Below are 27,006 nucleotides of genomic sequence, written 5' to 3'. Positions count from 1 at the left end.
CAAATTTGGAATTGGGGACCCAGTAATACTTTGGACCATTTTAACCACCCTTTTTCCTCTTGGCCTGTGTACAACTAAAAAAAAATCAAACTTTACATCAATTTATTAAAATGCTGTCTTATCGTACAATGGAAAAAATAGAATATATTCTTTAGAAAGTATGTTGTGCTGTAAAATCTTTAGCAAAAAAAGGTGCTGCTCAGCCTTCTTGACCAGATATGAAATATTCGTACGCCAGGTCAAGTCCAATAAATGAACACCTAAACACTTAATGCACAACCTGGTTTACCTCCTCCCCATTAATAGTATACACAGTATAATTAATACACAGTATAATGCAATGTGATACATTCTCCTGTTCTTTTTACAAGCATTTACAATTCATTTTGTTTTCTTTGCGTTGGGATGCAAATGATTGCATTAGTCAACATGTGGACCTTCTGTCTATACAATGCTTTGTTGTCATTAGATATTAAACTCACTATCGTGGTATCATCTGCAAATATGATTAAAGCATTAGTGCTATAGGTGGAATTTATACAATTATAAATTTTACAATTATAAGTATAAAGAGAAAAGGACTATGTATGCACCCCTGGGATAATTGGTGCTCAATTGTGAATATCAGATTAAACCCATTGTGACCTAATTTTAGATGGTGGGATAATAAGGCAAACCATGTCAGTGTTCAAATGTGTGTGTGTGTGTGTGTGTGTGTGTGTGTGTGTGTGTTTTTTCCCCTCAGGTCTCCTCTTTGTAAAGTCAATAAACTCATGCCTGATATAGTCATGCACACCTAAATCTATCCTTGACCCCTGCCAATATAGTCATTTCCACTGGCAGCTGAGTTATAAAGGTGCTCTCCAGTACTACAGAACACTAGATCAGGATTAATAATCATACTTGCTGTCACCACAGGGTTTCTAGATTTTGGTGTGTTTGCTAAATTGGTCATCTGAATGCTTAAAACAGTATTAAACCCAAAAATAAATGTTATGTTTTGCAGCTTACAAATTCTTAGGTGTTGGTTGCATTAGCTTTTTTTTTTTTTTTACTTTTTACCTTTTTTATTTTCATCTGGTGATCTGGCCAGTAAGGCTTGGTTCTGGGCAGGAGTGCAGTCTGCATTTCAGCACATCACATTGCTTTTTCATTGTGTGTGTTTTTTTGTTTTTTTTTTAACTTGAAGTGTTACAGTGGCAATACATTGCTCTGCTATACAGTGACATGCTGTGCCATCCAGTTCGCTGTGAATAATTGCAAACATGCTGCACTTTTTCACACTTTACTGCACATCACATTAGCATTGTGGCGTTAACGGGGCACACAGAAAACCATTGTTTTCTACTGCAGGTTACTGCACATAGGGCAAACCATCTCAAAGTATTATTTTTCAACTTCTTTGTTAACAGACCAAGCATGGTCACGTGGGCGGCCTTGGGGCATTAAAGAAAACTGGTTATTAAAATATGATTTTACTGTTGCTGACCACACACCTAAACAACAAGCTATTCACTGGAGGATTCTTTTTTCTTTTTGCGCTATTCTGTCATGGGTATGAGAGTAACGTAGTGTCAAAAAAAAAAAAAAAAATACACACACACACTATGTTAAAAGTATTGTGACGCCTGCCTGATCTTTAATGCCATTCCAGTCTTAGTCCGTAGGGTGCAATATTGAGGTGGCTCACCCTTTGCAGCTATAACAGCTTCAACTCTTCTGGGAAGGCTGTCCACAAGGTTTAGGAGTATGTCTATGGCAATGTTTGATCGTTCTTCCAAAAGCACATTTGTGACATCGGCACTTATATAGACGAGAAGGCCTGGCTTGCAGTCTTCGCTCTAATTCATCCCAAAGGTGTTCTATCAGGTTGAGGTCAGGACTGTGTAGGCCAGTCATGTTCCTCCACCCCAAACTAGCTCATCCATGTCTTTTATGGACCTTTCTTTGTGCACTAGTCCAAATCATTAGGTGAAGGGGGGGTTATGGTGGTGTTTGGTGGTGTTTTTTCAGGGGTTGGGCTTGACCCCTTAGTTCCAGTGAAGGGAACGCTTAAGGCATCAGCATACCAAGAAATTTTAGACAATTTCATGTGTGCAGCTTTGTGGTAACAGTTTGGGGATGGCCTCTTCCTGTTTAAACATGACTGTGCAGCAGTGCACAAAGCAAGGTATATATATTATATTATATTATATTATATATTTTTTTTTCTTTCTTTTCATGAAAGGACTTCTTGCCTTGTAGCTCTTAGCATTGGTGTTATTTTATTCAAAACTGTCCCGTGTGTATCCACTTGCTTTGATTCACTCATCTATTAGGATGTTGGAGAATGGTAATTACCATTAGTAGCAGTTGCTTTGACGATGATTTGATTTTTTTTTGATTTTTTTGTATCCTTACATGCCCTCTTATTTTCCAACCAGTCCATGCTGAGAGGAAGAGGAGGATGTTACAAACACACATTCTATGGCATCGAAAGTCACAGGTGTATGGAAACTACTCCCAGTCTTGCTTGTGCCAACAAATGTGTCTTCTGTTGGAGGTAAATGTTTTCTATACATATTTGTACACTTGCACCCTGTTCTGTAGGGTAGCACTTTTAAGCCTAATATGCTTGTAATAATGCTTTATACTAATCAGAATTGCTGTAGTAAAGTCTTGCTTGAAATGTTGCTGCTTCGCTGATTTCCACTGCATTTTGATTACCTATTACATATTGATATTGAGAAGCTATGGCCCTATGAATAATGGAGTGCAGGTTAGCATCCTTCGAGTCTGACAGTAGCTGCAGGGCATATTTCACATAACTAACCATGAAAGCTGTTCCTTGTAATAATGCTTGTTGAAGCCCCGGGTTACTGGCTGCTCTACAGTAACTCTCACAACTCATGATAATTCTCAGAGTGAGCCATAACGGAGATCTGATAAGAACACCAATAGTTCACTTGTAGGACACATTGATTAGTATACAGATGGCCGAGGCAATTTGAAGAATGTTTCATTGTTCTCTGATCTCATCTTTCAACACCGTTTCATTGCCTTGTGCCGCATATCCAAAATGAAACAAGTTTTGTCAATTAAAAGCGTGGACGTGGACTTAATACCTCAGTTTTAATAATGCACTTTTTGTTTCAGGGTTGCAATAAGTTATCATTTGTTTTCAATAATTACTTCCAGAGCAATTAAGATATTCCATGAGGTAAAGCAAGCTGATCTGAAAATAGATTTCAGTTCTCTTGTGCATCACATAGGTGCACATGTATATTCCTAGCAAAACCATTTCATGTTTTTAACCAATTAAGGACCGAGCCTCTTTTTGAGATGTGTTGTTTACAATGTTTTTTTTTTTTTTTTTTTTGCTAGAAAATTAATTCGAACCCCCAAACATTATACATTTTTTTTCTAACACCCTAGAGAATAAAATGGTGGTCATTGCAATACTTTCTGTCACACTGTATTTACTCATTGGTCTTACAAGCGCACTTTTTTTGGAAAAAATACTTTTTTTGAATTAAAAATATAAGACAACAGTAAAGTTAGCCCAATTTTTTTTTTATACTGTGAAAGGTAATCTTACGCCGAGTAAATTGATACTGATGTTGACTAGTTCTGTATTTTGTGCATACACCTCAATCATTGTAGTAGTATGGACATATACATAGCTAGATCTGAGAGATCTTACAACAAAGAGGTAGTTCGTTCCGCAATACACATTTATTAATAGGGTTACATAATCTATACAAAGTACACACCCAACAGTATTTACAACACAATGTACAGTGTAGGACTCCTGGCTTACATGGTATTTACAAATTACCCACAACACCCATATTTACAGTACAGTATAAAATACAAGTATATTAGATTACCTGTTAACTTCAGGTCAGCCCATGGTGACTGCTGTCTGTTCCCACACCAAAGAGTGAGTTAGCTTGGTCACAATGCATTATATCCCCCCCCCTCCTTTCTGTAGTGTGGCTAATATAATTCTCCCTAATTGGTCACTGTACCTAGTAAATGTATATTGGGCACAGCCTGATTGGATGAGTCAAAGAAGGCTGTTGTTTACTACCCAGGGAAGATGTTCTCAGGGAGAACAAAAGGCCAACCTTTGAAGTTGAACTAATTACAATAACACCAACACAACACTCAGTATTTTAAATATATTTCCCTCTAACTGAAATATATTTCTAATTGCAATATTTTACAGCGATTAATGGAGATTTCACATAATCCCATAAGGCAACACCGAACATGTCACGCTTCAAAATTGCGCCCGCTCGTGGAATGGCGACAAACTTTTACCCTTAAAAATCTCCTTAGGTGACGTTTAAAAAAATTCTACAGGTTGCATGTTTTAGGTTACAGAGGAGGTCTATGGCTAGAATTATTGCTCTCGCTCTAACTATTGCAGCGATACCTCACATGTGTGCTGTGAACACCGTTTTCAAATGCGGGTGCTACTCACGTATATGTTCGCTTCTGCACGCAAGCTTGGCGCTTTTTATTATTTATTTTACTTTTTTTTTTTTTTTTTTTTTTTTTTTTTAAAACAGTGTAAAAAAAAAAAGTCACTTTTATTCCTATTACAAGGAATGAAAACATCATCCTCTCTTGTAATAGAAAAAAAAGCATGACAGGACTTCTTAATAATGAGAACTGGGGTCAAAAAGACCTCAGATTTCATTTACACTTAAATGCAATTAAAAAAAAAATTGTCATTTAAAAAAAAATAAAAAAATGGCCCTTTTAAGAGCTGTGGGCGGAAGTGACGTTTTGACGTCGCTTCCGCCCTGCATCGTTATGGAGACGGGTGGGGGCCATCTTCCCCTCACTCATCTCCATCCCCAGCCAGGGTGAAGATCCGATTGCCTTTGCCGTTGCCAACGGAACCGGTAAGCGGCAGAGGGCACCGGAGCGAGGCGGGAGGGGGGCCCTCTCCCATCGCCGATTTAAAAGTGATCCCGCGGCAAACCTGCTGCAGAAACCGGACCGCCAGCCGAACATGAAGATACCGGGGTTATGGCAGCTAGCTGCTGCCATAACAACGATATCCCACATCAAAGTTAGGAAGTATATCGGCGTGCGGCGGTCCGGATGTGGTTAAACTCAATCTGTCAGATTGGAAATCTGGGGAGTTTTATTTTTTTAAAAGAGGCAAGAGATCTACATAGGTCATTTCGTATCTACTTAAAGGCTAAGTTTACCTTTTCACGCAAAATTTCACTTTTCATAATACTGTAAATAGAAGCCTTTTCTTTTTTTTCCCAAACCATCCCAATGTACTTATCTCTCACTTGCCCAGTCCATGGGAGCTTTCAATTTTCACACCTCTATGTAAGAAAAATGCATTCTGAGCACTTGTGTGACCTTCCAGGAGCTTCATATTCCATAATGCACTGCCTTATTGCATCACAGAATAGGACGTGTTTTACCTCTGTGGACCAGACCTCCCTCATTGCTATACCACCTTTTTATTTCCACCCACTTTCCTACTTCTTCCTTTAAGGTGGCCATACACTGGTACAATCTGTACAATCTCCATCAACTATGTAGTGCAAGAGTCTGCCTGATTGGAAACAGAGTGATTGGATTGATAGGTGTGTCCTCTCAGTGGCATTGCTAGGGGGAGCAGGGGGTGTGGGCCATACCCTGGTAACACCCGGCACAGTGCTGGATTAAGAGAGGCACCGCGGCTCTCTCCTCTTCCTTCTTCCCCTGGGCACACCAGTATCTTTGCTGTGTACTTATCTGCCCGCGATGTTCGGGGAGGGTGGAGGAGAAAGAATTGTGTCCCACATAGCCCAGTGCCTGGCGCTCGCGTATCCTCCAGGAACCGGCGCTGCAATCACCTGTTATTGTGACAGGCAGGAGGGGAGAGGTACCGGCTGCCTGTCACAATTAGCACATACCTCACAGCCGAAGGAGGCTGGGCTCCTCCTCCACTCTGACAGTATATCCACAACAGGAGGAGGAGCCTAGGAGGAGGGACATCTATGTGGACAGAGCCACGCAGATCTGAGGTCTGTAAATGTCGGGAGGAGAGATGTACACTATATAGTCACAAGGGCCAGATATTCAAAGGGGAGTTACATTGATGGGGATTACACAGGGGGTGTTACATTAAGATGGATTACATGGGGGTACATTGGGGGGGATTACACAAGGGGGGTACAATGGGGGGATTACACAAGGGGGGTACAATGGAGGGATTACACAAGGGGGGTACATTGGGGAAGATTACACGGGGGGGTACCTTTTGGGGGATACACGCGGGGGACATTACGCGGGGGGGATACATTGGGGACATTACGCGGGGGGGGGAGATACATTGGGGCATTACACAGGGGGGGGTGCATTGGGGGGCATTACACAGGGGGGATATATTGGGGGTACATTGGGGGCATTCCAGATTACACTGGAGGATATTTACACGGGGGAGTACAATGGTGTGGGGATACACTGTAGGGATTTACATGAAGTACAATGGTGTGGGGATTTATACTGGGGGGATTTGCACTATGGGAGACTAAACTGGGAGGGTTTACTGGGGGGGGGATTTACACTGTTACACTGGGGGGGATTTACACTTGGGAGATTTCACTGGGCTGCTCAGTCTAAAATGCCTGGCTGCTATTTTGTCCCAGTCCAGGACTGGGTGACACCATTAAGAAGGAAGTGATTTCTGCCCGTGATGGTGTCACCCCTATCTGTGACAGTGCATGGATTGGCGCACTGGAATAAACCACAACATTTACAGGGGCCGTTTGGGCTGCGCTTCCGTCCTGAAACTGGCCTGCCCAGCGCCCTGCAGAGCACCGTGGCAGGCTAGACAGAAGAGAGCCCGATGCACTAGCCTGCTCTGTCCTGCTGTCACTCCGCAGCTGCAGGACAGAGCACTGCGGCAGGCCAGGGGGGAGAGCTGTGCTGATGCTCTAGCCTGCTCAGTGCCCCTGATTGCTCAAGGGGGGGGGTGTGACCCCATAATTTACCACACCAGGTGACACCAACCCTAGTGACGCCACTGTGTCCTATTATATAGTCTTAGTCCAAGATAGGAAGTGAAAGAAGATAATCGGATGTTTTGGGTTGTTGCCAGAACATGTATAGAGGGGAAACCTAATGGGTACTCTGGTTCTGGTGACCCTGCAAACAACAAAGAATTTTTTCACTGTGGAGGTATTTATTCTCACGTTCAGTTTTGGCTATGGGACGGGAAGTGAAGGCAACTTTCCCCAATGGAACACAAATGGTAGAAAAAAAACTGACACAGGTTTTTTTTTTTTTTTTTTACTCTATCCAAAATGATATAAAGCTTTTTCTCTAGTATTATTTTAAAAAGAGAAGTTGCGCTTTATCTATCCCCCCACGCCCCCCTATCCTCCCACGCCCCCCTATCCTCTTACTTTTGAAGGGGACTACTGCGGATCCATCCACAAAGCTGCATGGTGACTCGTGCATGCACAGTGGACAGCATCTGTAAAGCCACAAGGAGTTACAACTGGCATTTCACAGTAAACATGGCAGTGCTGGGACCCGAAGAACTGACTGGGGTGAGGACAACGCTGGATCCCTGTACAGGCGAGTGTCTTTTAATTAAAGGTCAGCCGCTACAGTATCCGTAGATTCTTTAAACAGACTGAAGATCCTCTTTAACCCCTTCACACCAACCGTACGCAAATATGCGGCCTCGACTTAAAGGGATTGTACTGCAGCTGCATGCATCACCCCAGTACAATTTTTTTAGAGCCAGCAGTTGGCTTACTTGGAATAACAACCGATGCGGCTAAGAAGCCGCTCAACTGTTATCCCAAGCAGCGGGAGGGGATGTTATTTTTTTAAAGGGACAGTGTATAAAATAAATGAATACAATTTTTTAAAGCGCCCCCTCCCTCCGTGCTCACGCGCAGAAGCAAACGCATACATAAGTCGCACTCACAAATGTAAACAGTCTTCAAACATGTGAGGTATCGCCGCGAGCGCAATAATTCTAGCACTAGAACTCCTCTGTAACTCTAAACTGGCAATCTGCAGGAATTTTTAAAGCATCGCAAGATGGAGATTTTTAAGTATCGTAGTTTGTCGCCATTCCACGAATGTGCGCAGTTTTAAAGCATGACATGTTGGGTATCTATTTACTCAGCGTAACATCATCTTTCACATTTTACAAAAAAATTGGAATAAATTTACAGTTTTATTTTTTTTAAATTCATGAAATTGTATTTCTTCCAAAAAAAAAAATTGCATTTGAAAGACCGCTGCACAAATACAGCATGACATAAAATATTGCAATGATCACCATTTTAACTCTAGGGTCTCTGCTAAAAAAAAAATATGTTTGGGGGTCCTAAGTAATTGTTTAGCAAAAAATATGGATTTTATCTTGTAAGCAACACTGCTGCTTGACGTGCCTAGCTGAGTCTTCTCCAGTGGTGGCTGGTGGCCCTGGGCAGGCGGGGGAACCTTCCCCCGCCTGCTCGCTATCTGCCGGTCAGTCTGGCCCATTTAGGTGGGGGGGCAGCAGTTCCTGTGTCCTCTCCACCATCACAGCAGCTAGTTCCATGCGTCTCCTCCCCTCCTCCTAGGCGTCAAAATATGATCGCCTGTCCTTTCAGCCAATCGGATGATGGGTCTCAAGGCCCACTTCCTGATTGGCCGGGAGAAGGATCAGTGTTACAATACCGAATATTAATTTGCTATTGTAACACACCTGGGTGGGCTTGGTTTGCAGTGCTCTGCGCCCCAAGCCCACCCGATTTTGAAGCCTATCGGAGCCTCTGATCCCCCCCCCCCAATTGGAATTCATGCAACCGGCGCCCTGCACGGGGGCCAGACGCATGGATAGGGGGGCGCCTGTGCACCCTTAATGGACGGGCCGCCACTGCTCTTCTCCCCACCATCATAAACATATTCAGAACTGGGGACGTAATTTGAGTAATGTCATGAAATGTGAATCCGTCAGAAGTTAGCAACCTAATTTTTGAGATTCAATAGGAATTGCATTATTTTTCAGTTAGACTCATTAAAATGGATTGAAAACAAACTGTCTTGTAGGAAAAGCTCTCAGTGACAAATATGAGCTTATACATTTCACATACTTTGACAAAACATTACACATTAATGTTTATTTTCTTTGTAGCTGAGTGCAGTGCATTTCTCATTCCACTAGGCACTCATGTAATTATTTAGCAAGCTGCTTACTCGTTAGGTTTAACAATTAGGAAAAACATTCTTATTATCTATAGCATACGTCGTCAAGAACTGTGTGTGTGTGTATTAGATGAATGGATTCGTACATTTCTGGGATGTTCACTAGGATGACGCAAATTTAGTCACTTAAATTGACTTGTCTCATTGAAAAAAAAACAACAAAAAACAAGACGTAAGCATTGCTTCTTATACCAGCTTCATAAAGCCCTTACTCCAAACGTCACTGGCTTACTTCAGCCACATAGTATCCATAGAGCAAGCAAAAGTGCAAATACAAATCTTCGTTAGCAGAAATCTTGCCCAGCCATGCATTGGCACGTTTATAAAAAAATAAAATTTAAAAGGGGGGATATGTATACCTACCATCCAGGTAATCTCTCTTCTGACTGCTATACATCCTTCTGCCTTGGCCCATGGGGGTGGATGTGCACTAGAAAATCCCAGACAAAGGACCTCGGAAAAAAGCATCCATTTTGTTGCTGTCTGTTGAGTGTTTACTCAGTGCAGAAAAGTGCCAGAAACCATCAAGTCACTCTAGCATTTGCTGTATTACAGAATAAGTGCATCCAGGCCAATGGAGTGCGTTCTGCAATCAGCCTAAACATACTTCCTAGTAGATAGTAACCAATCTCTCACCATGGTCTGACAACAGCATGATGTCCACGTTAATGATTGCTTTGGGTTTGCCTTTAAAGTACACCTCTCACAAGAACTCCTGTATATAGGATGCTTGATTGAAACAAGTATTAAAAAAACAAAAGAAAAAAATACAAAGTTAATCAGTGCCTCAAAGTATTTGTTAAAGGATGAGAATTTCATCCAGGCAGTTGACCTTTTCTGAAATGGATGTTAAACCACATATTGTATTTTCCACCCAAGACAATTTTAATTTAAAATACTTAATCTACAATAAAGGTAATTGTTTAGGCATTATCTGTTGATGATGGCGCAATCAGTTTATGAGGTGGTTAACTGTCTCCCAATTGTACTTCTGCATTGTAACACCTTCAAAATACACCTCTGGTGGAGACTACAACCAACTGTGCAGACATTCATTGCACAGGCAGGGTCCACCATTGTCATGTCATGGTCCAGAGCAGTGCAACTGACTTTGAGGTGATTGCATTTGTAGACAAAGTAGCTGAAACAAGTTCAGAGATGCCAAAATAAATGAAAATTCTATAAAAAAATGACTTGGCAGTTTTGTATGATAAAAAAATAGCTTAGTAAATGTCCTCCAGGTATGGTTCAGATCTGATGTAAGCATAGAGTGTAGGCTTAAAATGACCCTGTGGTGAAACTCAAAGTGTAAATTCAGCTTTACAGTAAAAAGCACACAATGCTTTTCTATATGGCTATAGTAACGTAGTGAACCTACAGACCAGCTTGAGGCTTCCTTTCTGTTTAAATTATTTAAAACTGCATTTAAAAGAATCTTCTTAAAATCCTCTACAGCCAGTGGAGACTTTACCCAGAGTTAGGCACATTGCAGCTGTTGCGACCAGCACCCCCTAGTGCCACGAGAGGAAGTGATGTCCTGTTCTTCTGGGCCACATGTGCAGTGTGAACTCTCTCCTGTTGCTGCCAATGACTTTCCTAATCTTACATCATGGGACACAGAGCCATAGTAATTACTATGTGGGTTATATGTCACCTTCAGGTGGTGGACACTGGCACACCCCAAGGCAGGAAGTCTACTCCCTATATAACCCCTCCCACTACTGGGAGTACCTCAGTTTTTCGCCAGTGTCTTAGGTGTTGGTCACGAGTAAAGATGTGCTGTGCTGAGCTCCACTGGAGCAATCCTTGCTGGGGCTAGCTATGCAGCCGGATCCATTCAAAGTGTCTTTTTAGGCCGAATTGAATGGTACCCAGGCCTTGTGGTGGTAGAAACGAGGTTTAGCCCATAAACGCTTCTCTTTTTAGAGAGCTGGACCCTGGGATCCAATGTTTTGGTTTTTTTCAGCTATAACAGTTTTCTGGCGGGGTGCTTTACGGGTCCAGGAGTGCGGATCCCCTGATTTAAAAAGGGGCCACAGTTCCTGAAGGTTTTTTAAACGGAGCTCACCGTGAGAGGTGAAGATTGGGTCTGTTGGTTTTACCACAGAAATCCCTGCGACGGGAAAGGTAAGTGGAGATTTCTAAGGAATTTTAAAGTTTCTTATGAATTGTCTCCTTTAAAAAGTAAATATTGTCATGCCTAAAAGTCACCACTGGGGGCTGTATAGAGCATGTACCTTGTCATGCTTTCTCAGATCATGCCGTGTCAGCAGAAGTTGACAGACTTCTCTCAGGGTAGCAGTCACAGGACTCCGGTAAGATGTTGGGGGGGGATTTTTTTTCCTAAAAATACCCCCCACCTCGACAAAAGCTTTCCCCCTCTCCCTGAGTAGAAGGAGAAGCCAGAACGATCAGCGGATGCCGCTCCATTCTCCACCGCCTCTGTACGGTGGTTTGTCACCGCTTCAGCGCGGGAGTACTTTTAAAAGGCTCCATTTTTTGCTGATTGCAGCTGTCGGAGAGACACAAAAGCAAAAAAGGGCATTAAGTGGTGACACAGGTATTCCCTTGGCACATTTACTGAAGCATCAGGCTGAGCGTTAATAGCAGCGACGGTTACTGGAATATTTGCTGGACTATTTGCTCAAGCAGTGAATACGATTTCTTCTGGTAGTACCTCTGCATTTGTGCATCAGGCGATAGTCAGAAGGGGAAGTAGAAACACCCCAAAAAGGGCTAAAAAGTATTAATCAAACCCAGGCTTAATTAATTTAATTACTGGGTTTAATTAATACTCTGCAGACATTCCTCAGTTTGCCATCATCCATAACTCAGCAGTGGTGGGTTTTCTGAACAGGAAAGTCTTATGTGCGGGAAGGATGCTGGGGATGTCAATTTGGTTCCACTGAAGAGGGACAGCCAAGAATAAGATGATGGCTCGTCGGAGGTCTCTGGCCCAAGAGAGCTTGCTGATTATCAATATCATCCGATGAATGCTGAATTTCCCTGAGACATCCGCTCTGTCCTTAATACCAGCTTGGGACTCAGAGCTACCTGCCTGCCTTGGGATAAAGGCCCTGACCGGGTTTAAGGTCACAAGCTTCTCTTGCTTGCTGTTTGGTAAGCCTGCATTTCTCATGGTCGTCCCTTCTTGGATGCGGTGGTGGATTTGTCACTGAATTATTTCTATCATATTTGTGAACACGTTTCACTTAATTATTTACTGATCCTATAATTAATATATACCTCTTGGGGTAAGGTTTTTCACGCTATAAATATTGTTAATCAACTAATTGAGTGATTCGTTTATTAGTGTCTAACATTGATGCTCACCAATTAATATCGATATTTGGAATTGTATCTATATATAGTCCGTCGTCAAGTTCAAGAGGGAAACTGAAGCCTCCTTATGAGGGGGCACCACCGCTCGCTCGAATGGGGGGAAGACGTCTGCAGTTTTCAAGGGTCTGGCAGGAAGAGTGTTGGAGCCTACGGCCACATCGCACTGAAAGCACCCGATCTCGTCTGATCTCAGAGGCTAAGCAGAGTCGGGCCTGGTCAGTACCTGGATGGGAGACCGCCTGGGAATACCAGGTGCCGTTGGCTGCAGATGAGTAACTTTCTCAATAACTCTAGAGTACAAACTTGAGTTCCGAAAGTCCCCGTCTCCTCGTTTTCTCAGGTTCCAGAGGAAAACTCTCTCTTTCAAGCATTGGACCATCTTTTGTCTCAAAAAATGTATCTTAGTGCTTCCCATGCAAGAGCAGGGATTGGTGTTTTATTTAAACCTTTTCACGGTACCAAAACCAAATGGGTATGTCAGACCCATTCAAGATCTAAACCGGTTTCTGAATATCCGCTCTTTTCGCATGTCAAGTTGATCAGTGGTCTCCATCCTACAAGGTGGAGAACTGGCGTCAATAGACATCAGGGATGCATACCTCCATGTGCCTATATTTCCCGCTCACCAGAAATATCTATGTTTCGAAGTAGAAAATCTTCGTTTTCAGTTTGTAGCTCTGCCTTTCGGTCTAGCTACTGCACCTCGAGTATTTACAAAGGTCCTGGCCCCTCCTGTAGCTGGTATAAGGCCCCAAGGTATAACTGTTTAGCTTACCTAGACGATCTGCTCTTGATGGACCAGTCGGTAGCCCGCTTAGACCAAAGTATGATCTACAGACAACTACTTGGAATACCTAGGTTGGATTCTCAACCTAGAGAAATCCTCCTTAAAAAAACTATCAAGGAGGTTGGAATACTTGGGTCTGATTATTGATACAGCCCAGAAAAAGGTATTCCTGCCCCAGGCGAAGATCAGTGCCATAAAGGAACTGATTCAGGTGGTCAAGGCAAAGAAGAATCCTTCTATTCGACTTTGCATGAGGTTGTTGGGATAGATGGTGGCTTAATTCGAGGCCGTTCCTTATGCTCAGTTTCATTTGAGATTGCTGTAAAACAGTATCTTATCGACTTGGAACAAGAAGGTCCAAGCTCTAGATTTCCCAATATGTTTGTCTCCATGGTGCGCCGGAGCCTCAGTTGGTGGTTGATAACCAAGAATCTGCAGAAGGGGAAAATCTTTCCTACCAGCTACCTTGAAGAAGGTAACAACAGATGCCAGTCTTTCGAGTTGGGGAGCAGTCCTGGAACAGGCGAATGTCCAAGGGAAGTAGTCCAGATCAAAAATTACCTTGCCCATCAACGTTATCCAGATCCGGGCAGCGCGCTTGGCCCTGAGGGCCTGGACGTTCAGGTTACGGAATTTTCCTGTCAGAATCCAATCTGACAATGCCACAGCAGTGGCCTATATCAATCACCAAGGGGGCACAAAAAGTCGTGCGGCCCAGAGAGTGGTGAATCATTTCTTATCTTGGACAGAAAACAATGTACCTTGCCTGTTGGCGGTCTTCATTCCGGAAATAGAAAATTGGCAGGCGAACTACCTGATTCGCCAGCAATTGTTCCCGGGAGAATGTTCCCTTCACCCCGATATCTTCCTGGCAATATGCCGAAGATGGGGGATCCCAGACGTAGATCTGTTTGCGTCCAGGTTCAACAAGAAAATCGATAACTTTGTGTCAAGAACAAGGGATCCGCTAGCATGCGGAACAGATGCCTTAGTGTTTCCGTGGAATCCGTTCTCACTGATTTATGCATTTCCTCCTATTCTACTGCTTCCACGACTGCTTCGCAGGATCAAGCAGGAAAAGAGATCGGTGACTCTTGTGGCCCAGAAGATCTTGGTATGCAGAGATCGCAAGGATGGCGGTAGGGGACCCATGGACCCTACCACCATGTCCAGACCTTCTCTCGCAAGGTCCGGTATTCCATCCTACCTTACAAATGCTAAATTTAATGGTTTGGCTATTGAGACCCACATTCTGTAAGAAGTGTGGGCTGTCGGGTCCAGTGGTATTTACATTGATTAATGCAGGGAAGCTGGCTTCCAGAATCATAGATTTTAGAGTCTGGAAAGCATATGTCTCCTGGTTTGAATCCAGGAGTTGGCACCCCAGGAAGTATGTCATAGGTGGAATCTTTGACTTTCTGTAGATGGGGGTTCGAAATGAAGCTGGCCTTGCGTACTATCGAAGGCCAGGTCTCGGCCTTATCGGGATTATTTCAACAACCACTTGCTTCACATTCATTGGTTCGTAGCTTTATTCAAGGGGCAACGCGGCTTAATCCTCTGGTTAGGTCACCCCTGAACCCTTGGGACTTGAATTTAGTTCTGTCGGCATTGCTAAAACAGCCTTTTTGAGCCAATACAGCATATTCCCTTGGTCCTTTTGACAAGGGCAATCATTTTCTGGTAGCCATATCTTCTGCAAGAAGGGTATCCGAGTTGGCTGTTCTTTCTTGTAAAGTGCCTCATTTGATTATTCCCAAGGATAAGGTAGTATTGCGTCCTCATCCTAACTTTCTACCTAAGGTAGTGTCTAGTTTTTATCCAAACCAGGATATTGTTCTACCTTCATTTTTCCCAGAACCCTGTTGTACGGAAGAGAAATTACGACATTCTCTTGATGTGGTGAGAGCACTCAAAGTCTACTTGAAGGCAACTGTTCAGATTCGAAAAACGGATGTTTTGTTTGTGTTGCCTGAAGGGCCTAGAAAAAGGACAGGCAGCATTGAAATCTACTATTTCTAAATGGATTCAGCAAGTAACTGTTCAGGCTTATGGTTTAAAGAGGGAGATTCCACCCTCTCAAATCAAAGCGCACTCCACTAGGACTGTTAGTGCTTCGTGGGAGTGCATCACCAAGCTTCCATGGTTCAAATCTGCAAGGCCTCAGCTTGGTCTTCAGTCCATACATTTACCAGATTCTATCAGGTGGATGTAAAAAAAGCATGAGGATATTGCCTTTGGGTGCAGTGTGCTGCAGGCAGCAGTATAAGTCCTCTGATCTCATGGTGCCCTTCTTTTGTTGTGTCTCCCTCCCCTCAATTGGCATTGCTCTGGGACATCCCACATAGTAATACTATGGCTCTGTGTCCCGTGATGTACGATTAAGAAAATAGGATTTTTATAACCGCTTACCTGTAAAATCCTTTTCTTTGAGGTACATCACGGGACACAGTGGTCCCTCCCCTCTTTTTAGTATACACGTGTATTGCTTTGCTACAGTACTGAGGGGTTATATAGGGAGTGGACTTCCTGTCTTAGGGTGTGCCAGTGTCTATCACCTGAAGGTGGCCTATAACCCACATAGTAATTAATATGGCTCTGTGTCCTATGATGTACTTCAAAGAAAAGGATTTTACAGGTAAGCTGTTATAAAAATCCTATTTTACTGCCCCCCGGTTACAAGTGTGAATGGGCCCTTAAAGCAACCTGGAAAAAAGTCTCTATGTACCCCCTTATTAACCCTTAGTTTGTCAATAATCAACCCAAATTAACTATTTTTTCCCTTCACACCTTTATTATTTTTTTGCCTGTTTTTTTTATTTATTTCTATTTAATTAACCAGTAATATTTGACCTTTTTGTTCATTTTTTCATTATTTTTTTTAATGGCTACTTAAAAAACAAAACACAAAATTGAAAAAGACTAAACTTTCATTCCTAAATAACTTTGCAATGCTTTGTACCAGAATAATGATGATAATCATATTGTTAATTTTATTTTAAACCTAACAAATTATAGAATAAAATGTTTACTTTTTATCTAAATCAACCTAAGCAATATATGTATTACTTCATTATCATAAAGTGTTTGTAAACAATCACCTTGTAAAACAACCCAATTGGTGTAACCACTTCAGCCTCGAAAGTATTTACCCCCTTAATGATCAGGCCATTTTTTTGCGATACGGCACTCTGTTGCTTTAACTGACAACTGCCCGGTCGTGCGACGCTGTATCCAAACAAAATTGATGTCCTTTTTTTCCCACACATGGAGCTTTCTTTTGGGGGTATTTGATTACCTCTGCGGTTTTTGTTCTTTGCGCTATAAACAAAAAAAAAACACCTGATAATTTTGAAAAAATATTTTTTAATTTCTGCTTTAATACATATCCAAAAAAAATTATATAAAAAAAAATGCATTCATCAGTTTAGGCCAATATGTATTCTGCTATATATTTTTGGTAAAAAAAAATCACAATAAGCGTATATTGATTGGTTGGCGCAAAAGGTATAGCGTCTACAAACTACGGGATAGATTTATGGACTTTCATTTATTTTATTTTTTTTTTTTAGTTTTTACTGGTAACGGCGGCAAGCTGCGATTTTTAGGGGGGACTGCAACATTACAGGGGACAAATCTGACCCCAAGTTAAACTTTTTGGGGACCAGTGATATTACATTGATCAGTGCTAAAAAAAAAAAAAAAATGCACTGATCAATGTATAAATGACACTGGCAGGGAAGGGGTTAACACTAGGGGCAATCAAGCAGTTAACTGTGTTCCCTAGGTGTTTTTTAACGGTGTGGGGGAGGGGCTCACTGGAACAACACAGAGATTGCTGTTCCTGATCACTAGGAACAGCAGATCTCAATGTTGTCCCCTGTCAGAATGGGGATCCGCCTTGTTTACATAGACAGATACCTGTTCTGCCTTTATTAACTGCGATCGCGGGTGGCCGGCGGACATCGCGTCTGCCGGACCCGCGGGCGAGCTCCCGTGGTGCGGACCGTTGGCGGCCTCCGTGCTCTCACAGTGCCACATGCACAGGCAGATGTACAGGTACGCCAGTTTGCGCAGCCGAGCCGCCTTGCCGCAGTATATATGCAGAAGGCAGTCGGCAAGTGGTTAATATAGAAATGGAAGGCAAAAAATTTGTGTATCGATATAAGCAGGATTAAACACAAACAAAAATGTATTAAATTTTTACCAATTCTTAGATGTGGTGGCTGCATTAGTAAGTCTATTGATTTTTCACCTTCCCTTTAACAGACCAGGCTGTGCACACAAAGTAGCATTTAGAGGGTTGAGACAAACCATTTAACACTGACTCACAATGGTCCCTTCCCAGGCTGACAGTGCTGCTGTCCAAAGGAACCCCTGTGCTCCTTTATCCAGAGTGGGGGCACTCTAATAGAGGGGGTGTGTTACCGGCAAAAACATCAGGTGAAAAAAAGGGAAAACTAATACAGCCACCACATTTAATGATTGGTAAACTGCAATGTATTACATTTTTGGTTTTGGTTAATACCGCTTTAAATGATGCTGGCCATCAGACAGGGGACATTTAAAGTTTCACTAATTACTTTTTTTTCTTTTGGTTTTGAATAAAGTGGAGAGGGGTTGAAACTCTTGTCATGTTTTATTACGGTCTGTGCCGCCAGAATATTCACCCTCTCTTTGTCCTGTTTACTGTTCTCAGTGAAAGTAAAATAAAGTCCCAAATTTTGGGTAGGCATCAGACTAGTAAAAGAGGGGAAATCTTCCAGTGGGGACACTAGTTCTGGTGACCCTGGTGACACCCTGGGATTTCCTCTGTTCTTGTTTTGACTACAGGACAGAAAGTGAAGGATGGTCTCCACAATTGGAGCTTCTAAATGCCAGAAGTGAGAGGTGGGCATTCAGGTCATCTAATTGCTGTGATTGACTGTCACAGCGGTCACATGATTGGAAAGCTCCCACTCGCATGTATGCATCGGGAGCTTTCTGGTCCCAGCCGTGTGTCTGTGCTGGGAGCGCACAGTGTGCGCGCTCTTAGTACAGAAAAGTGTTTACGTATGGCCATATATGCGGCCTCTCTGTGTTAAAGCCCACCAGCCGAAAGGCCGCATCTGTGTGTCACATCAGAAGAAACAGGTTAATGGCAGGAAACAAAGCACTACGGGGGACATCCCTGGAATATTACATAAAAAAAAAAATGATTTTGTTGTTTTTAGCTTTTATTCACTTTTATGTTTTAACTGGAGTTCTGCTTTAAAGTCTATGTATAGCCCAACTTTTTTCTTCCTTATAGAGTGATTACAACCATTGTCTTGTTCCCACTGGGTATGTTTACCTTTTCCATTTGTGCTGCTGACTTTTGTCAATATGTCTTAAAGTAATGAGAAGTCAAATTTTTTTTTAGAGTTGTCACCAAAGCAGAAGGCATAGGGCAGTGATGCGAACCTTTGCACCCCAGATGTTTTGGAAATACATTTCCCATGATGCTCATGCACTCTGCAGTGTAGTTGAGCATCATGAGAAATGTAGTTCCAAAACATCTGGGGTGCCAAGGTTCGCCATCACTGGCATAGGGAAATCTTTCAATGAGGACATCTGTTCAGGTGACCACTATCAGTTTCAGGTGGCAACTATCTAAAATGGTAATTATCCCAATTTTTATAGAGATTTCTTTCATCCTGCTGCGTCTTATTTAAGAAAAAAAAAACGGGTTCCTTTGAATTAGTATAGGCATCTTTTGCTTGATGTTTTTATTCTAATCCAGAATCTAACAAACATGTTTTCTTAGACACCATACTAATCCAGTGGGAACTGAATGGAGGTGGAAAATGGACCAGCCGGAGATGATACTGGAACAAGCCATTGAGAATCACCAAAACATGATTAAACAGTTTAAAGGTAGGTGGTCTTGCAGAACATTTCTAACAGGTCTATACCCAGATGTTAACTTTTGCTGTGTTGACAGCCTTACAGTGAGGAAAATAATTATTGATCCCCTGCAGATTTTTTAAGTTTGCCCACTTACAAAGTATTGAAGGGTCTATAATTTTTATCATAGGCGAATTTTAAATGATAGGGACAGAATCACATTCAAAAATCCTGAAAAAACACATAAAACAAATGCTATAAATTAAGTTGCAGTTCAGTCAGTAAAATAAGTATTTGATCCCCAAGCAAAATATGACTTAGTACTTGGAGGAGAAACCCTAGTTGGCAAGCACAGAGGTAAGACGTTTCTTGTAGTTGACATGATTTGCACACATCTCAGGAGGCATTTTGGTCGACTCTATTTTGCAGATCTTCTCTAAATCCTTAAGGTTTCTTGGCAACTCGAAGTTTTATCTCCCTCCCATAAATTTTCTATAGGATTAAGGTCTAGAGACTGACTAGGCCAGTCCATTACCTTAATTTGCTTGTTCTTGAGCCACTCATTTGTTGCCTTGGCAGTATGTTTTGGGTCATTGTCATGCTGGAAAAACCATCCACATCTTCAGTGTTCTGGCTGAGGGAAGAAGGTTCTCATCCAAGATAAATTTACAAGTTATGCGCTGCGCTTGGGTGACCCCAAAAACAAAATTAATAATAACCAACTCTGTGCTTACTAGTGCGATAATAATAAATACAAATAATATGAATGTTGAATAAATAAACAAGGTGTGAAAAAACAAGTGCTTGTTACACCATTAATTAGTGCTTTTTACACCATACGTAGTGTCTTAATCAACATAAAAAGTGTGCTTAGTGCCCAATACACAGTAACCTGCTTTTCTTAAATGAAAAAAAAAAAGTTCTCTTTGGCACTCTCAATAGTGTGTGCAAATAATGTCCAGCAGTGATAATAAAACAATGCGTGCAGGTGGTGTTCAGCTGTGACAACAATCCAACATCATGCCGAAGATATCCTGAGTGCTGCAAAACATGCTCCTGTGCTCCTTCGTGACCCCCTTAAGCTAATGTGCTCACCTCAGAGCGTGTGACTCAACTTCTACCCTGAGTCCAAAATTGCTTTGGAGCCACCCCTGGGCTCAGTCTCAGTGTCTGCTCCACTCCTCCAGCTGGAAACAATGTGGCTCCATACATAGAATGAAAAGGAAACTATATAGTGTAATATAGTCAAAATACTTTTATTAAAAGAAAACGCTCCCCACACCGGGGTACTCACATGGCACTGGTGCGTCAGTGCACCATACTATAACGGCTTTCTATGCAAAATCAGTGGAAGTTTGGTGGCTCACAGAATTTTTCCAATTTGATTCTCATCCAAGATGTTACAATTCATGGCCCCATCCACTGGCCCCTCAATGCGGCAAAGTCAGCCTGTACCTTTTTAACAGAGAAACAGCCCCAAAGCATCATGTTTCCACCTCTGTTCTTGACTGTAGGGATGGTGGTCTTAGAGTCACAGTCAGAGTTTTTTTTTTTCTTCCTCCAAGCATGGTGAGTCGAGTTAATGCCGAAGAGCTCAGTTTTTGTCTCATTTGATCACAGCACTTTTTCCCAATCCTTCTCTGATTCGCTTAGAGATGTTCATTGGCATGACTGTACATGTGCCCTCCTGAGGAGGGGCACTTGCCGTGTTTGGAGAAAGAAAAATGCTGACTGTGACCCTAAGAACACCATTCCTACAGTCAAGCACTTGAGGTGGAAACATTCTGCTTAGATTATGTCTATATATATTATCTTCACATACACAAACATTAAACTTTTTTTGTTTACTTTTTTGCCTTTTGAAAAGCAGAACATTCCACAGAAGTAAATCATTCCTGCCTATTTTGTTTTTTTAGTGCCAAAGTAATATAGCCTATAGCTAACATCAATAGTATGCAAGCTCTTGGAGGGGATGATGAGGGATTATATACAAGATTTTAGGAACGAGAGCGGTATCATTAGCAGTAATCAGCATGGATTCATGAAGAATTGTTCTTGCCAAACCAATCTATTAACCTTCTATGAGGAGGTGAGTTGCGATCTAGATAAAGGAAGGCCCGTAGACGTGGTGTATCTGGATTTTGCAAAAGAATTTAACACAGTTCCCCATAAACGTTTACTGTACAAAATAAGGTCCGTTGGCATGGACCATAGGGTGAGTACATGGATTGAAAACTGGCTACAAGGATGAGTTCAGAAGGTGGTGATAAATAGGGAGTACTCGGAATGGTCCGAGGTGGGTAGTGGGGTCCCCCATGGTTCTGTGCTGGGACCAATCCTATTTATTTTGTTCATAAACGACCTGGAGGATGGGGTAAACAGTTGAATCTCTGTATTTGCGGACGATACTATGCTAAGCAGGGCAATAACTTTGCAGGATGTGGAAACCTTGCAAAAAGATCTGAACAAATTAATGGGGTGAGCAACTACATGGCAAATGAGGTTCCTTGTAGAAACGTAAAATAATGCATTTGGATGGCAAAAATATAAATGAAATCTATACACTGGGGGCAGAACCTCTGGGGGAATCTAGGATGCAAAAGGACCTGGGGGTCCTAGTAGATGATAGGCTCAGCAATGGCATGCAATGCCAAGCTGCTGCTAACAAAGCAAACAGAATAGTGGCATGCATTAAAAAGGAGATCAACTCCAGAGATAAAATAATTCTCCCGCTCTACAAGACTCTGGTCCGGCCGCTCCTGGATTATGCTGTCCAGTTCTTGGCATCAGTCCTCAGGAAGGATAGCAAGTACAAAGAAGGGTAACTAAGCTAATAAAGGGTCTGGAGGATATTAGTTATGAGGAAAGGTTGTGAGCACTGAACTTATTCTCTCTGGAGAAGAGACGCTTGAGGGGGGGATATGATTTCAAGACACATGGCCACTCATTAAAATTAGAACAAAAGAGGTTTAACCTTAAACTACGTAGAGGGTTCTTTACTGTAAGAGCGGCAAGGATGTGGAATTCCCTTCCACAGGCGGTGGTCTCAGCGTGGAGCATCAATAGTTTCAAAAAACTATTAGATAAGCACCTGAACGACCGCAACATACAGGGATATACAATGTAATACTGACATATAACCACACACATAGTCAGGTCCATAAATATTGGGACATCTACACAATTCTAATCTTTTTAGCTCTATACACCACCACAATGGATTTGAAATGAACAAGATGTGCTTTAACTGCGGACTTTCAGCTTTAATTTGAGGGTATTTACATCCAAATCAGGTGAACGGTGTAGGAATTACAACAGTTTGTATATGTGCCTCCCACTTTTTAAGGGATCAAAAGTAATGGGACAGATTAACAATCATTCATCAAACTTTCTCTTTTTAATACTTGGTTGCAAATCCTTTGCAGTCAATTACAGTCTGGAACGCATAGACATCACCAGACGCTGGGTTTCATCCCTGGTGATGCTTTGCCAGGCCTCTATTGCAACTGTTTTCAGTTCCTGCTTGTTCTTTGGGGCATTTTCCCTTCAGTTTTGTCTTCAGCAGGTAAAATGCATGCTCAATCGGATTCAGGTCAGGTAATTGACTTGGCCATTGCATAACATTCCACTTCTTTCCCTTAAAGTCTTTGGTTGCTTTCGCAGTATGCTTTGGGTCATTGTCCATCTGCACTGTGAAGCGCTGTCCAATGAGTTTTGAAGCATTTTGCTGAATATGAGCAGATAATATTGCCCAAAACACTTCAGAATTCATCCTGCTGCTTTTGTCAGCAGTCACATCATCAATAAATACAAGAGAACCAGTTCCATTGGCAGCCATACATGCCCACGCCATGACACTACCACCACCATGCTTCGCTGATGAGGTGGTATGCTTTGGATCATGAGCAGTTCCTTTCCTTCTCCATACTCTTCTCTTCCCATCACTCTAGTACAAGTTGATCTTGGTCTCATCTGTCCATAGGATGTTGTTCCAGAACTGTGAAGGCTTTTTTAGATGTTTGGAAAACTCTAATCTGGCCTTCCGGTTTTTGAAGCTAACCAATGCTTTACATCTTGTGGTGAACCCTCTGTATTCACTCTGATGAAGTCTTCTCTTGATTGTTGACTTTGACACACATACACCTACCTCCTGGAGAGTGTTCTTGATCTGGCCAGCTGTTGTGAAGGGTGTTTTCTTTACCAGGGAAAGAATTCTTCGGTTATCCACCACAGTTGTTTTCCGTGGTCTTCTGGGTCTTTTGGTGTTACTGAGCTCACCGGTGCGTTCTTTCTTTTTAAGGATGTTCCAAACAGTTGATTTGGCCGCACCTAATGTTTTTACTATCTCTCTGATTGATTGGTTTGTTTTGTTTTTTCAGCCTAATGATGGCTTGCTTCACTAATAGTGACAGCTCTTTGGATCTCATATTGAAAGCACACTTGAAATGAACTCTGGACCTTTTATCTGCTCCTTGTAAATGGGATAATGAGGGAATAACACATACCTGACCATGGAACAGCTGAGCAGCCAATTGTCCCATTACTTTTGGTCCCTTAAAAAGTGGGAGGCACATATACAAACTGTTGTAATTCCTACACCGTTCACCTGCTTTGGATGTAAATACCCTCAAATTAAAGCTGAAAGTCTGCAGTTAAAGCACATCTTGTTCGTTTCATTTCAAATCCATTGTGGTGGTGTACAGAACCAAAAAGATTAGAATTGTGTCAATGTCCCAATATTTATGTACCTGACTGGACTTGAGGACTTATGTCTTTTTTTAACCTCACCTACTATGTAACATGTAAAATTTGCTCTGGTTCATAAGGGACGAAGCTGCAGTAGCTAAATTTAAATAAGACTTAATATAAACATCATTGCAAAGTTTCAGTGGGTTAGATTAGACCATTTTCATATATTACACCCCTGAAGCACAAATATTGATTGAATAGAATATCCCATTACAGTGCTTTTTAAAGCTCTGTAAACATCAATACTAGATATGAATAAGAATGTATCTTATGGCACCAATTACATTCTTTGAAGCCTGGAAGTTGTAAATGATGTGGAACACTGATTTATATGGCATGCATTTCAGTTCATTTATGCTTGAGAAATGGCTCTTTTTGAATTCGTTATTCAATTATTTTTTTTTATTTTTTTGTTGTTGATTGTAACCAATCCCCCCCCCCAGTAATGTATGTTTAGAGGTTGCTGCTTTTATTACGAAGATGAAGCTCAAAGTTTAATTTTCAGTGGGTTAGGTTTAGAGACTTACACAAAAACAAATGCTTCTTTGTTTGGAATTTGGGCTCCATTCACACCTCGGCGTTTGGAATCACTGCGATTATGCCCACGACTCCAGAATTGTGGCAAAACGCGGGATGTGATTGCCATGCCATTACTTGTTGTTTTGCCATGATTGGCAGGCGATGAATTTGGCTAAAATTGCAACGCTTCAAAAAGAAGTGGAAGATTCTTTTGGACAACAGCGTAGCTTGTTGGAATTTTGCTGAGGTTACAGCGCAATTTTATCACCCGCCAATCGCAGCAAAATTGCACAACAATCACAGCCTGTGTATTGCCTCGATTCTGGAATCACGGGCTGAATCGCATCGATTCAGCCCGCGACTCCAAACGCCTAGGTGTAATTGAAGCCTAAATGTAAGATTCATTTAACACCTGCAGTCTTTTACATAAAAAATGTATTGTTCATTATTTGTGGAATAGTTGATAAGCCTATGCAAATTGATAGAATGACATTATTTAAAATGGATATCCCTTGGTTTTTGTATATATTCAATAAGCATTCCCCATAGATCTTCCAGGAAAATCCTTTCATGTGGTTTGATCTGCTCTTCTGAGATGCAGTGCCTTGCAAAAGTATTCACCCCCCCCCCCCCCCCCCCCACCCCCCGGCATTTTTGGTGTTTTGTTGCCTCACAACCTGGAATTAACATGGATTGTTTGAGGATTTGCATCATTTAACCACTTGCCGACCAGCCGCCGTCATTATACGGTGGCAGGTCCGTATGATCCTGCGAACTGTCATAGTTGTACGTCGGTCCCTTTAAGTGGGATAGCAGGCGCGCACCCGCCCGCTGCACAGCGGGGTGCCGATGTTTGTGACAGGCGGTGTCGATGACCGCTGGACACGAGTGATTGCGGGCACGAGAGGCAGAACAGGTGTGTGTGTGTGTAAGTAAACACACACATCCCAGTTCTGTGAGGAGAGAAAGATCGGGAGTTCCTATGAGCTGGGAACCACAATCTCTCATCTCCTATAGTCAGTCCCATCCCCCACAGTTAACCCCTTGATCGCCCCCTAGTGTTAACCCCTCTCCTGCCAGTGACATTTACACAGTAATGGGTGCATTTTTATAGCACTGATCGCTGTATAAATGCCAATGGTCCCCAAAAGTGTTCGCTATGTCTGCCATAATGTCGCAGTCCCAATAAAAATCGCAGATCGCCCCCATTACTAATGAAAAAAAAAAAATAAAAATGCCATAAATCCCTTATTTTGTAGACGGTATAACTTTTTGTGCAAACCAATCAATATACGCTTTTTGCGATATATTTTTTTTTTTTTATGACCAAAAATATGTAGAAGAATACATTGAAAGATTAGGACTTCGGAGCTGACTTTATAGGAACCAGAAAGGAATACAAAATATTATTAGAAAAATATGTACCAGTTTTTATTAAAGATAATATATCCTACCATCAAATAATAGTAAAAAAGAAAAATTACCTCTTAAGGGCAATATAGTATCACCATACATCTAGAAAGGATGTCTCAAGGGGACATAGTAAATGACAATTTAGAAAAGACACATAGCAGGTGACACCATGGTAACTTCCATAAATAGAAAATAGTAGTAAAAACACTAATATATTGGTAGCCTTACTAGAATATGCCTAGAAAACAGGCTTACCAAAGACTAGTGGTCGTTAGATTCCAGGGTCCTGTATTGAGCCAAAGACATACCACCGCTAGAGCAGGCATCTATCAAGGAGCTTTATATAATGTCTGCAAACAGCTAGATAGCAATCATTGCCATCAGCTGCATCGGTGCTCTCATTGCGGTAAAGGGCGAGGGGTGGCAGTCCTCTTCCACCCAGTAATCAGCCCTTAAGAAACCAATGGAATAGTCCACCGACTCTCGCGCATGCACAGTGCATCCGCAATATATAAACACAAGTCCAAAAGTATGCGCACAAGCACTGAAACGGCACTTAGAGCACAATAGCTTATAGTAAAAAGTAGCTGGATTACAGATCAATGTAGAAAGACACAAATTTCGCCACCTTGAGTACATATTCAATATTGCAGCCAAAATCGAAAATAAGATATAAAATATAAAACCGCCTGCCAAAACACTGTCAACATAGTACTAAGGTTAAGAGGGATTTAGATCTGTCAATTCAAAATAAGGGGACGTTATTCCCCAACACCCACCAGCGCAACACCACCACCTAGGCCTAGGCCTGTATTTGTACAGTGAAATCATATCCCCTCTTAAGCATCTCTTCTCCAGAAAGAATAAGTTCAGTGCTTGCGGTCTTTCCCCATAGCTGAGATCCTCCAGTCCCTCTATTAGCTTTGTTGCCCTTCTCTGGACCCTCTCCAGCTCATCCCTCCTGAGAACCGGTGGCCAGAACTGGACAGCATACTCCCAGGTGGGGCCGGACCAGTCTTGTAAAGTGGGAGAATTATCTTTTCGTGTGGCTGCATTTGTATTCAGCCCCCTTTTTACGCCAATACTCCTAACTGAAATCTAGTGGAACCAATGCTACCAAG

The 27,006-nt window shown here is 42.0% G+C and overlaps 1 protein-coding gene and 1 non-coding gene across 3 annotated transcripts in view; both read left to right on the top strand.

Annotated features, from left to right (window-relative positions):
• Positions 1-27,006, top strand: part of LOC141128049 (S-adenosyl-L-methionine-dependent tRNA 4-demethylwyosine synthase TYW1-like) — a 349,357-nt gene that overhangs the window by 158,393 nt on the left and 163,958 nt on the right. For both annotated transcript variants that reach the window (XM_073615095.1, XM_073615094.1), the window contains exons 10-11: positions 2,424-2,542; positions 19,125-19,234. In XM_073615095.1, the coding sequence (XP_073471196.1) occupies positions 2,424-2,542; positions 19,125-19,234 (229 nt within the window). The remainder of the gene's footprint in view (positions 1-2,423; positions 2,543-19,124; positions 19,235-27,006) is intronic.
• LOC141130462 (5S ribosomal RNA) lies at positions 12,698-12,816 on the top strand. Its single transcript, XR_012242251.1, has one exon. It is a non-coding gene; the product is annotated as a 5S ribosomal RNA (ribosomal RNA).

Source organism: Aquarana catesbeiana, linkage group LG02, assembly GCF_042186555.1.
Source record: "Aquarana catesbeiana isolate 2022-GZ linkage group LG02, ASM4218655v1, whole genome shotgun sequence".
NCBI classification, from domain to species: domain Eukaryota; kingdom Metazoa; phylum Chordata; class Amphibia; order Anura; family Ranidae; genus Aquarana; species Aquarana catesbeiana.
This window is presented reverse-complemented; position numbering and strand designations above follow the sequence as displayed.